This window comes from Jaculus jaculus, chromosome 8, assembly GCF_020740685.1.
Source record: "Jaculus jaculus isolate mJacJac1 chromosome 8, mJacJac1.mat.Y.cur, whole genome shotgun sequence".
Lineage (NCBI taxonomy): Eukaryota > Metazoa > Chordata > Mammalia > Rodentia > Dipodidae > Jaculus > Jaculus jaculus.
In genome coordinates this window covers 46,086,730-46,099,527 of record NC_059109.1, presented here as the reverse complement: position 1 = coordinate 46,099,527, position 12,798 = coordinate 46,086,730, and the positions used below count along the sequence as shown (strand labels likewise).

Below are 12,798 nucleotides of genomic sequence, written 5' to 3'. Positions count from 1 at the left end.
AAGTTATTTTTTTTTAAATAATCAATGGTGCATCAATTTTTTCTTTTGATTTTTTGGAGCGTCTCATGCAGGGTGACCTGGAATTTTCCATCCTTTCTGCTTCAGCCTCCTTAGTTCTAGGACCACAGACATGCGCCACCACACTTAGCTTACCACACCTCTTTTAAAAGGGAACTTGGTTTTTTTGAGGCAGGGCCCTACTCTAGCCCACTGGAACTTGCTCTGTAGCCTGGGTTGGCCTGGAACTCACAGTGCTTCTCCTACTTCAGCCTGCCAAGCATTGGGATAATAGGCTTGAGCCACAATGCCTAGCAAAAGGTGGAAATTATTATAAAACAATTCCGTCAAGCACCAGTTAAGAAAAGTTTGTAAAGTCATCTGTTTGTAGAATAAAATTGACTGGGCAAAATAAAATCTTTTCTTTGGAATATATTAACACTATTGATAAGAATGCATTTATTTAGAAAGAACATGTTTTTGGCATGCATGTAAATACACAAACACACACAGTAATACATCAAAGTCAAAAGAGCAGGGAGTAGTGGTGCACACCTTTAATCACAGCACTTGGAAGGCAGAGGTAGAGGGTTTCTGTGAATTCCAGATCAGCCTGGGCTACAGTGAGACCCTACCTCAAACCACCCCCCCAAGGGAAAACTGTTCCTCAAGTTGCCATCTGGCTTCTACACACACAGGTGCACAAAACAGTGCATAAGCACCCACACACATACCCATAAAAGAAAATAAACAAAGTGAGATAGCGGTAGCAAGTAACTCAATAGCAGAGTACTTGCTTAGTTATAGTTAGCAGGACAGAGGACACTAAAGGTTTTCCTAGTTCCCACACAGAAAATAAGGTAGAAAAAATATAAGAACTGTTGACTTAAAAAAAAAATTACATTTGTTGGGCTACAGAGGTGGCTCAATGGTTAAAGGTACATGCTTACAAAACCTGATAGCCAGGATTCAATTCTCCAGTATCCATGTAGAACCAGATATACTAAGTGGCTCATGTGTCTGGAGTTTGTTTACAACAGCAAGGGGCCCTAGTGTGTCCATTCTCTTTCCTTGCAAATAACTAACATTTTAAATTTAAAAAAAAAAAAAAAAAAACTAAGTTGGGCATGGTGGTGCATGCCAGTACTTGGGAGACACAGGTAGGAGTACTGCCATGAGTTCAAATCCACCCCAAGACTGTAGTCAGCCAGGGGTAGAGTGAGACCCTACCTCAAAAAAACAAAAATACTAATTATATTTTTGGATTTTGAGATAGGGGCTCGCTCTAGCCCAGGCTGACCTGGAATTCATTACATAGTCCCAGGGTGGCTAAAGTACAACTGCTGTGAGTTCAAGGCTAGCCTTAGCTATAGTGAATAACAGGCCAGCCCAGGCTGTAAATAACAATGGCAAATTAAGTAAAATTGATGACAGAAGTACAGCTAAATGGTAGGGTGTTTGCTGGGCAAGCCTTAAGCTGGATCCTTGAATACTTGGGACACCATACTTCAATTGCTTAAGCTGCTCAACACTAATTTAAAAAAATATGAAGCCGGGCAGGGTGGTGCATTCCTGAGGGTGGGGGGAATCTGGGCTGGAGAGATGTCTGAGGTGCTTGCTTGCAAAGCCAAAGAACCCAGGTTTGATTACCCATGACCCATGTAAGCCAGACGCACAAAGTAGTAAAAGCATCTGGAGTTTGTTTGCAGTGGCTAGAGGCCCTGGTGCACCCATTCTCCCTCTCTCAAATAAATAAAATCTATTTTCATATATTTGAGAGCGAGGGAGAGAAAGCACACACAACAGACAGAGAATGGGCATGCCAGGACCCCTAGCCACTGCAACTCAAGATACATGTGACACTTTGTGCATCTGGCTTATGTGGGTACTGAGGAATCAAATCTGAGTCCTCAGATTTTGCAGACAAGTGCCTTAACCACTAGGCCATCTCTCCAGCTCCCCTCCCCCATTTTTTTAAAAAGGATAGACTTTCATTGAGAAAGCAAGCTGAAGTGCAACTGGAAACCTCCTCCCTATGGACCAACTGAGAGAAAGCTGGAAAAAAGTGGTGACATACAACAGTGGACACTGAAAACTTTAAGAATGGCCAGTCCCAGGCCAAATGGGCCAACCGATACACTAGTGGTATGTCTGCCAAGTGAGGAAATTAACTGCTCTCTAATTGGATGGGAGACCTGCTCCATGGGAGGGAATACATGCCTGGTACTGAAAACCTAGTCAAAAGCCTATTGCAGGGGAAGGTCATAAGACCTAAGGGAGTAATCCTTGTTGTCTGGGTAAATGCATATATTATGCTCACCAAACTGCCCTGAAAGCACTTTTCTTAAAGTTCATACCCATATATTAATGCTACTTTCACTTGATTAGAGAAGCTTGTCTTTTCATAGGTGGTGACCACTGGGATGACTGAAAAGGAATCAGTACTGAGAAGAAATGACCATGAAAGTGTTCAACACTGAGACATCACTAATCACACCTTCCAAGGCTGAGGGTCCATTGCTGAAGAGGTGGCAAAAAGAATGTAAGAGCCAAAGGAATGGTAGAACTGCTTACAATGCAACCTTCCAGACACAAGATGGCAGATATCCATGACCTCATAGTGCCTGGCACTACCTACTCAAGACCCTCATAACAGGACAAAAAGATGATGGCATCAAAATAAAAGAGAGACTAATTGAGGGAGGGAGGGGATGTATGAGGGAGGGCGGGGTTATGAAAGGGAAAGTGGGGGAGGGAATTACCATGGTTTATTGTTTATAATTATGAAAGTTATCAATAAAAAGGTCAAAAAAAAAAAAAAAAAACAAAAAAAGGATAGACCTTGCTAAGAAAAAAAGAGAAGATAGATCCCAGAACACAGGAGGCACAGGTGGGAAGATTGCTGTGAGTCTGAGGCCAGCCTGGGAATACAAAGTGAATTCCAGGTCAATGGGGGCTAGAATAAGACCTTACTTAAAAAAAAAAAAAAAAAAGCCAAATTATTTAAACAAGGATGGGAAATTAATATAAGCTCTTGTGTCTGAACTGCCAATAATCAGAGATGAGCATTAGACCCTATTTTGGAACAAGAATTTTCTACCACAAGGGTGTTGTTAACTAAATACAAGTAGGGAGAGAGAGGAAAATAATTCTCATATGATCTGCATTCTCCCAACTATTTTACTAAATAAGTATGTATTCAAAACCCATTTTAAGCTGGGCATGGTGGCACACGCCTTTAATCCCTGCACTTGGGAAGCAGAGGTAGGAGGACCATGAGTTCGAGGCCACCCTGAGACTATATAGTTAATTCCAGGTCAGCCAGAGCCAGAGTGAGAAGCCTACCTCGAAAAACCAAAAAAGAAAAAAAAAATTAGCTGGATGTGATGGATCACACCTTTCTTTTATTACCAGCACTTGGGAAGCTGAGGCAAGAAGACCGTTAGTTCAAGGCCAGCACAAGGCAGGGAAGGAAGGAGGGAGGAAAAAGGAGGACTGCAAGTCCAGTTATCTCCTTCCTACAGCTAGTCTGCAAGCTATCATTTATATAGAAAGTCAGATGAGGCATTCTCAGCCCATTTAAGAGACTGATAAATAGTTTGATAACATCTATATTTTCATAAAGCACACATGGCATAACACTGTAAATAATAGTAATATACAACATAATGACATTCAATGTCATACCAATATGACTACAATGAAGTGGCAAAAGTCACTGCATTACAGCTTAGTGCTATCTACTATGACAATCATAGCAATTCATTGCATTACTGGTACGTTTGAGATGGTGCTGTGGTGTACACAACTTTGCTGCCAAGCATATGTAATCTAGGTAATCTAGGTACTAGACTCCAGCACATACAATTCATACAATTACCCACAGCAAATAACACTCATCATGATAATAAATGACTATGTCACTGATTTATATTTGCAATGGTATACTTTTTTTTTTTTTTTGAGGTAGGGTCTCTCTAGCCAAGGCTGACCTGCAACTCACGTAGTCCCAGGCTGGCCTCAAACTCACAGTGAACCTCCTTCCCCTGCCTCCAAGTGCTGGGATTAAAGGAGTGCACCACCATACCAGTTTGGTATACTAAAGACCATAACAATGTATGCTCATGGTGATTAAAACTATTTATTTAAAAAGAAAAACAGGGGCTGGAGAGATGGCTTAGCAATTAAGCGCTTGCCTGTGAAGCCTAAGGACCCCAGTTCGAGGCTCAATCCCCCAGGACCCACAAGATGCACAAGGGGGCGCATGCATCTGGAGTTCATTTGCAGTGGCTGGAGGCCCTGGTGCACCCATATTCTCATTTTCTCTCTCTCTCTCTCTCCTGCTCTCAAACAAATAAATAAAAATTAAAAAAGAAAAGCAGGACTAGAGAGATGGTTTAGTGGTTAAGGTGTATGCCTGAGAAGCCTGAGGACCTAGGTTTGATTCCCCAGTACCCACATAAGCTGGATGCATAAGGTGGCCCATGCATCTGGAGTTCATTTGCAGTGGCTAGAGACCCTGGCACACCCATTCTCTTGCATATTTTAAAAAGAAAGAGGCTGGGGCTGGAAAGATGGCTTAGCAGTTAAGGCATTTGCCTGCAAAGCCAAAAAACTCCCCAGGACCCACATAAGCCAGATGCACAAGGTGGCACATGCATCTGGAGTTCGTTTGCAGTGGCTGGAAGCCCTGGAGCACCCATTCTCTCTCTCTCTGAAATAAATAAATAAAATAAAATAAAATATATAAAATATTTAAAAAAGAGAAATAGGCTGGGTTGGTGGTGCATACAACATTCAAGGGGCAAAGGTAGGAGGATCACTGAGTCTGAGGTCACCCTGAGACTACAGAGTAAGTTCTAGGTCAGCCTGGGATAGATCAAGACCCTACCTTGAAAACTCAAAAAAGAAAAGAAAGTAAAGTAAGCCAGGTGTGGTGGTCAACACCTGTAATTCTATCACTCAGGAAGCTGAAATGAGAGAATCAGGACTTCTCAGCCTGAATAACATGGCCAGACCCTGTCAGAGGAAAAACTTTACTGTAAAACAGTATTAGCCAGGCTTGTGCTAATGGTGGTTCATACATATAAATTCCAATGCTTGGGAGATGAGGAGAGAGAAATCCAGGGCAGCCTGGATTAGAGTGAGGCTCTGTCTCAAAAACTACCTGCATCACAAATAAGTAAAACTGGGCATGGTGGCACAAGCCTTTAATCCCAGCACTCAGGAGGGAGATAGGAAGATCACCATGAGTTTGAGGCCACCTCGAGATTACAGTGAATTCCAAGTCAGCATAAGCAACACCCTACCTCGGGGGTGGGGGAAGATACAAATATTTAACAGGTGCCTAGCATATGTGTTCCATCTGAGGACCATGGACCATGGTTGGGCAGTATGCCTCACAAGGCCAGCAACAGCATCTTCTCTCTCCCCACTATTCTCTTTCCCCTTCCTTCTTTTCACAGGGATATTGCTGGAATCCAGCTTACTGCCTTAGGCAAGCACTCTACCACTGAGCTCTATTCTATTCCTCACAGCTCCGGCTCTTAATGGTATCATTGTCTCTCTTAATTTTTGACCTCTTGTTTGTTCATTATGGCTCTACAAACACCAGACCAATAATAGGTTAGATTAGCATTAGTTTATACCAACAAGATAATAGGCTACACACACACCCACCCACCACAGACTACATACCACCTAATTTGTGCAAGCATACTCATCATTCAATGATGTTTACACCACAAAAACCATTTCATAACCAAACTTCAGCGACATGACTATTTCCTAATCTATATGCTCTAAAATACATGTTTTCCAAAAGCCTTTTATCTTAAAGGTGACACACAGACCCAAGCCATTCTAATTGAATTTTTGCTAAAATTCTAAGAAAAATGTATATAATAGATTTGAGGGTTACATATCTATCTGTCTGTCTGTCCATTCATCCTTGTGTCAAAAAAATTTAGACCACAACTGGGTGTGGTGGTGCATAACTTTAACCCCAGCACTCAGGAGGCAGAGGTAGGAGGACCGCTGAGTTTGAGGCCAGCCTGAGACTACATAGTGAGTTCCAGGTCACCTAGGCTAAAGTGAGACCCTACCTCAAACAAACAAAAGTAGACCAAAACAGCATTCCATTTCTTTGTTAAGTAGCAACTTAACTGAGTCAGTTTATATGCTCAACAAATAAAGTATGGTACATGACAAGTGCCACACTGAAACCTACGTGCTAGCATAAGTTTTATGCTCCTGTATCAATATAAACAACTGTTTCTTGTGGAGAACACCAAACATGCATACAGTGTTGCACACAATAATCTAAACAATTTTAAAACTTAACATTAGCTAGGCATGGTGGTGCATGCCTTTAATCCCAGTACTCAGGAGACTAAAGTAGAAGGATTGATGTGAGTTAGGGGCCAGCCTGAGACTATCTATTGAATTTCTGGTCAGCCTGGGCTGGGCTAAAGTGAAACCCTACTTGGAAAAAAAAAAAATGGGTGTAGCCACATGCATCTGTAACCCTGGTCTTGTAGGGGCACAGACCTTCAGGGTCACAAGAGCGAGGAGGTGAGAAGGGTAAGATCCAGAATCAGTTAAAGACTCCAGCATGAAGATCTGACAGAAGGTTGGAGTCCAACACCTGACATTTCTCTCTGGCCACATACATGTGCATAAACCACACACTACACACATCACAACCACACAAGCCAAAAATAAGAAGACCCCGTCCCCCCCCAAAAAAATCAAACAAAAAATACTCACAAACCACGTAGAAAATGCTATCAATCGGGCTGGAGAGATGGCTTAGCGGTTAAGCGCTTGCCTGTGAAGCCTAAGGACCCTGGTTCGAGGCTCGGTTCCCCAGGTCCCACGTTAGCCAGATGCACAAGGGGGCGCACGCATCTGGAGTTCGTTTGCAGTGGCTGGAAGCCCTGGTGCGCCCATTCTCTCTCCCTCTATCTATCTTTCTCTCTGTGTCTGTCGCTCTCAAATAAATAAATAAAAAATAGACAAAAAAAAATTTTGAAAATGCTATCAATCAAAAGTAGACAACATAGTAATTCACTATTATTGAATTAGGAAAACATCAATTAAGGCACATGGTTGCCTTTCTGATTTTATTCAATATTTACTATCTTATATTATACATTAATCTAAAAGTAGTTTAAACCAGGTGGGGTAGTTGGGTATGGTGGTGCATTCCTGTAATCCCAGCACTTGGGAAGTAGAGGTAGGAGGATCATTGTAAATTTCAGGCCACCCTGAGACTACATAGTAAATTCCAAGTCAGCCCGGGCTAGAGTGAGACCCTACCTCGAAAAACAAAAACAAACAAACAACAACAACAACAAAAAAACCCCACTGATTTCAATCTCTTTAAGATAAACTCTCATACTATTACCTAAAGTCCAATTAAACAAAGTGACTCAAATTCACAAGCGAGTTGTTTTAGAGAAATACAGACCTAGAAATATGGCAGAAAACGGCTGGAGAGGTGGCTAAGCAGTTAAGACCCTTGCTTGCAAAGTCTTCCAGGCAGGGGCTCAATTCCCCAGTACCCACATAAAGCGAGATGCACAAGGTGGTACAAGCATCTGGAGTTGGTCTGCAGTGGCCAAAGGCCCTCCTCTTATTTGCATATTTATTTCTCACTCTCAAATGAAACAATACAACATCCAACATAATACTTGCCTATTGTGCTTTCTTCCAACCCCCCCACATCTATCTTGCCCTTTAATAAATGCTATTACTGTAAATAGTTAAAATATACTTATGTTATCAACAAAATTATCAAAATAAGCTAAGTTTTAAATATCAAGAGCATAGGAGCTTCTCCAATTGTCTTCACTAACAAGTGTAACAGAAAATCTACTATTCAAATTTTCTGTATCTTCCCCCAAACTATTTTACACTAACAAGAAAACAGTGGGAGCTGGGGATGCCTGTTAATACTGGCACTCCAGAGGTGAAGGCAGGGAGGACCACAAGTTCATAGTCACCCTTGATTACAAAGTTCAAGGTCAGCCTGGGCTATTTGAGACCCTGTCTCAGAAAAACAAAACTACACTCTGGATCCTGTTGGTTGAGAACTATGGCAGTTATTTTATTATTTTTTTTTCCTTTTCTTCTTTTGGCTATTTGACTATGTATCCCAGGAACTCACTATGTAGCCTAGGCTAGCCTTAAACTAGAGCAACCCTCCTAAGTGTTAGAATTCTAAGTGTGAGCTACCATTCCCAGGATAATCCGTACCTTCTGTTTGTGTGGCTGGGCTCACAATGTGAGTCTGGCTAACTATAAACTCTTGAACATGGGCTAAAGAAGTCTCTTCAAATCATTAAGTTTAAAATCTAAGGCCAGGTGTGATGGTGCACACCTTTAATACCAGCACTTTGAAGGCTGAGGAAGGAGACCAGCCAGAGCTATAAAGGGAGTTCCAAGTCAGCCTGGGCTATGAGACAGTGCTTAAAAAAAAAAAAAAAAAATCCAAAACACAGCTGGACAGATGGCTCAGCAGTTAAGTTGTTTGCCTACAAAGCTTTAATGACCTGGGTTTGATTCCCCCATTCCCACGTAAAGCCAGACACACAAAGTGGCATATGCATCTGGAATTTATTTGCAGCGGCTAGAGGCTTTGGCATGCCCATTCTCTCCCCAACCCCCCACTGGGAAAAAAAATTTTTTAAAGTAAAATCTAGTCAGGCGTGGTGGCACACACCTTTAATCCTAGCACTCAGGAGGCAGAGGCAGGAGGATTATTGTAAGTTTGAAGCCACCCTGAGAAGAGGTCAGCCTGGACTAGAGAGTGAGGCTCTACCTTGAAGCCCCCCCCCCAAAAAAGTAAAACTTAACTGAGGATGTAACTCAATGGTAAAAACACCTGCCTTACAAGACCTCAAAAAATAAGGAGCAATAGCCTATTATATATTGCTGGCACCAATGCAGAAGATGTTGTAGAAAAAAAATTAAGAGTCAAAGGATGGAATGCTTTGAAAAGCTGTCTTGCAGGCACAAAGTGGCTGTTGCATTTATGACCTCACAACAGCTGTCATTAGTGCTCAAGACTTGCATAATATTGGGCCCATGAACATGTTGTCGTGGATAATGGAAGACGGCAAAAAAGGGGATCAAAATAGAAGATGAAGTAGTAGGAAAGACAGGTTTCAATGGAAAAAGAATGGGAAGGATTAAACAAAGTAATGGGAGATTATGATACAAATACATTATGTGTATGTATGAAAACTGCCAATTAAGTTTTAAGCCAGGCATTGTGGTCAGTATACCTTTAATTCCGGCAGTTAAGGTACTTGCCCGTGAAGCCTAAGAGCTCATGTTTGAATCACCAAGTCCCACAAAAGCCAGAAACACAGTTATATAAGCACACAATGTGCTGAAGGCCATGGCATGTCCATTATCTCTCTCAAAATAAATAAATAAATAAATAAATAAATAAATAAATAAAGGAAATTAGCCATATAGTACTGTAAGTATACCATAATCAGGCATGGTAGCCCAGTCCTCAAGAAGGCAAAGGAGGTGGTCAAGAGTGTCTGCAAAACAGGTCCCTGGCCAACCAGGGGTACAAAGTGAGAGCTTATCTCGAAAATATACAAATAACACTATTTGCCACCTCTAATGTAGTAACTGATTTACTCAAAGTTTATCAGCTGATGACAATTAGGCAAAAGATAAGGAGGAAGATAGTATCAACCCTGACTACTGACAAGGAGCAGGAAAGACATCCAGTTTGCCATCACCATAACTGAGTGAATAATGGTAACATTCACAGTAGAGGAATAATCCAGCAAGAAACCCTGCGTTTTTGTTTTTTTCAAGACAGAGTCTCACACTAGCCCAGGCTGATCACTTTGCAGTACCAGGCTGGCCTTGAACTCATGGAAATTCTCCTACCAATGCCTCCCAACTACTGAAACTAAAGGTGTGTGTTAGTTCATCAGGCTGTTCCCCTCCCCGAGAGACAGGGTCTTGCTATTTATCTCAGGCTGGCATCCATGCAGACATCCTCCTACGTTACACGTGACTAGACACATATATAACTAACTACACCTGGATTAAGAAGGGTTGTCTAGTTGGGCATGGGAGCACATGCCTTTAATCCCAGTACTGGGGAAAGGGGCAGAAGTAGCATCACCATTAGTTGGAGGGCACCCTGAAACCACACAGTGAATTACAGGTCAACCTGAGCTAGAACGTGAACCTACCTTGAAAAACCTAAAGTCTTTTGGGGCTGCAAGAGATGGCTCATCTGTTAAAGGTGCTTGCTTGCTTGCAAACCCTGAAAGCAACAGCCTAGGTTCAATTCCCCAGTACCCAAGTACCAAGTAAAGCCAGATGCACAAAGTGGCACAGGCATCCAAAATTCGGCTGCAGTGGCAAGAGGCCTAGGCGTACCTACTATTTCCTTCACTTCCCTCGTGTAAATAATAAAAGTATTTTTTTAAGTGTCTGGAGAGATGGCTCAGCAGTTAAAGACCCTTGTTTGTATGGCCTGATGACTCAGGTTTGATTCCCCAGTGCCCATGGAAGCCAAATGCACAAAGTGGTGTATGCATCTGGAGTTCATTTGCAGTGGCAAAAGACCATGGCATTCCCATTCTCTCTCTCTCCTTGCAAATAAATAAAAACTAAAATAATAAAAAAAGAAAGAAAGAAAAAGGGTGCTGGAGAAAGATGGCTTAGGGGATGCTTGCTGCCAAAGCCAAAGGACTCGGGTTCAATTCCCCAGTGCCCATGTAAGCCAGATGCACAAGGTGGCGCATGCACCTGGAGTGTGCAGTGGCTAGAGGCATTGTGGCATGCCCACAATTCTGGGTTAAGGATGTAATTCAGTGGTAGAATGATTGCCTACAAGCATTAAGTCCTGAATCTCCAACAAGGTGGGGAAGGAGCACAGCACAAAATACAAATAATTTCAACAGTTCTAAAATATTCAAGGCCATGGCAATACTTGTCTTTACAACTTTAGATAAAACGCCAAATTTCTGAAACAGCCAATGAAACTACAACACTATTCGTTCAATTTCAGAAGCCAAAAAATATTAGTCCAAGGGGCTGGAGAGATGGTCCAGTGGTTAAGATGCTTGCCTGCAAAGCCTAGTGACCTGGGTTGGATTCCCCAGTATTCACATAAAGTCAGATGCACAAAGTGGCATATGCATCTAGAGTTCGTTTGCAGTGGCAGAAGGCCTGGAACACCCATTCTCTCTCTGCTTGAAATTTAAAAAATTTTAAAAACCATTTTTAAAACCAGAACTGACATGTTTCATGTAATCAGTTTCTTTTTCACATTAAACCGTAAAGAACTAGCCTGGTGGGGTGGCACACACCTTTGATCCCAGCCTGGGACCTTACCTCGAAAAACAAGAAAAAGGTAAATATTACCCTATAAAATTCAGGGCATGGGCTGGAGAGATGGCTCAGAGGTTAAACCGCTTGCCAACAAAGCCTAACGACCAGAATTCGATTCCCCAGTACCCAAATTAAAGCCAGATGCACAGAGTGGCACATGCATCTGGAGTCCATTTTCATCGGCTGGAGAACCTGCCGCTCCATTATCTTTGTCGTCTCTCTTCTCTCTCTCTGCTTGCAAATAAATAAGGCTTTAAAAAAAAAAAAAAGTTCACAGCAAATGAGCCCAGCGTGGAGGCGAGCGCCCATAACCCTAGCATTTGGAAGGCAGGGCCGCAAGATCGTCGCATGCTCGAAGTCAACCTGGTCTACATCGTGAATGGGCAATCAAAAACAAAAACAAACAAACACCTAAAATCTAAATTTTAAAATATTTGTTACTCTTCTCCACCACGCAAACGTACTTTTGTCTACAGTGACCAAAACAGATTTCCTGTTTCCAAGTTATCATATTCTGCCATGTTCAATGTAGCCGCCAAATAAAAAAGAAATGTCGTGGAAAAACGGGAGAGAAAATCCACACCGCGAGGCCCCCCCACCCCAACCACCAAAAACCCAACCCGTCTGCCGCTAGCCTGCCTTCCACCCTCGCTCTGTCCGGGGCGCCTCTTCTTTCCCCAGATTATAGTTTCGTCTGTTTATTTCTGGGGACTGTACACTGGCGGGAGGGGAGGAGCGTCACGTGTCTCGACAATGGGAGATACAACGTTAAATGATTCCTGATCACCCCAACACCACCGTGGTACCGAATAAAAGAGAACTCCCACGGACGAAGCCACCTCTGGGCCGCAAGGTTAGGTCGGACGCAACCAGAAGCAGCGCCAGCGTGGGCTCGGCCTCCCGCTGCACCCGACCCCGTCCCCCGGCGTCCACGGCCCGAGGACTCGCACGCGCACGGCCGTGCCGAGGAGAGGTCGCCACGAGGCCCCACCGCTCTCCTCACCTGCTCGGCGGCGGCGTCGCCAGACATGGCCTCCGTAGACGACGACGTGGCGCCGGCTGGCAGTGGGAAGCTAGAGAGGGAAAAAAAAATAAACTAAAAACAACCCCCCGGCCCCAAAACCAAACTACCCCCTACCCGGCGGAGCCTGACCCTCAACGAGAATCGCCACCGCCCACTCAGATATGAATTAAAATGGCTGCGCCCCAGCCGGCTGTAGGGGGGAACTGGGCGGGGCTTCGGCGTTAACTTCCGGGGCAGGGGGCGGGCCTAAGCGAGGCGCTCCCGGCGCTCAAGCGCAGAGAAATCCCCGGAAGGCGGGCCCACCGCGCGCGCTGACGTCACCGGCCCGGACTGGCGAGGCTGCGGCGGCGGCGTGCGGGGGTGGCACGGCAGGATTGCAAGACCCAATCTATTGGCCTGGA

General features: G+C 43.6%; 1 protein-coding gene across 3 annotated transcripts in view; it reads right to left on the bottom strand.

The window, feature by feature from the left end:
- The window catches only part of Cstf3 (cleavage stimulation factor subunit 3), a 94,182-nt gene extending 81,623 nt beyond the window's left edge, over positions 1–12,559 (bottom strand). For 2 of the 3 annotated variants that reach the window (XM_045156834.1, XM_045156836.1), the window contains exon 1: positions 12,377–12,520. In XM_045156834.1, the coding sequence (XP_045012769.1) occupies positions 12,377–12,403 (27 nt within the window). In that variant the 5' untranslated portion in view covers positions 12,404–12,520. The other variant, XM_045156835.1, reaches the window with a different exon arrangement.
- Between the last annotated feature and the right edge of the window lie 239 nt (positions 12,560–12,798).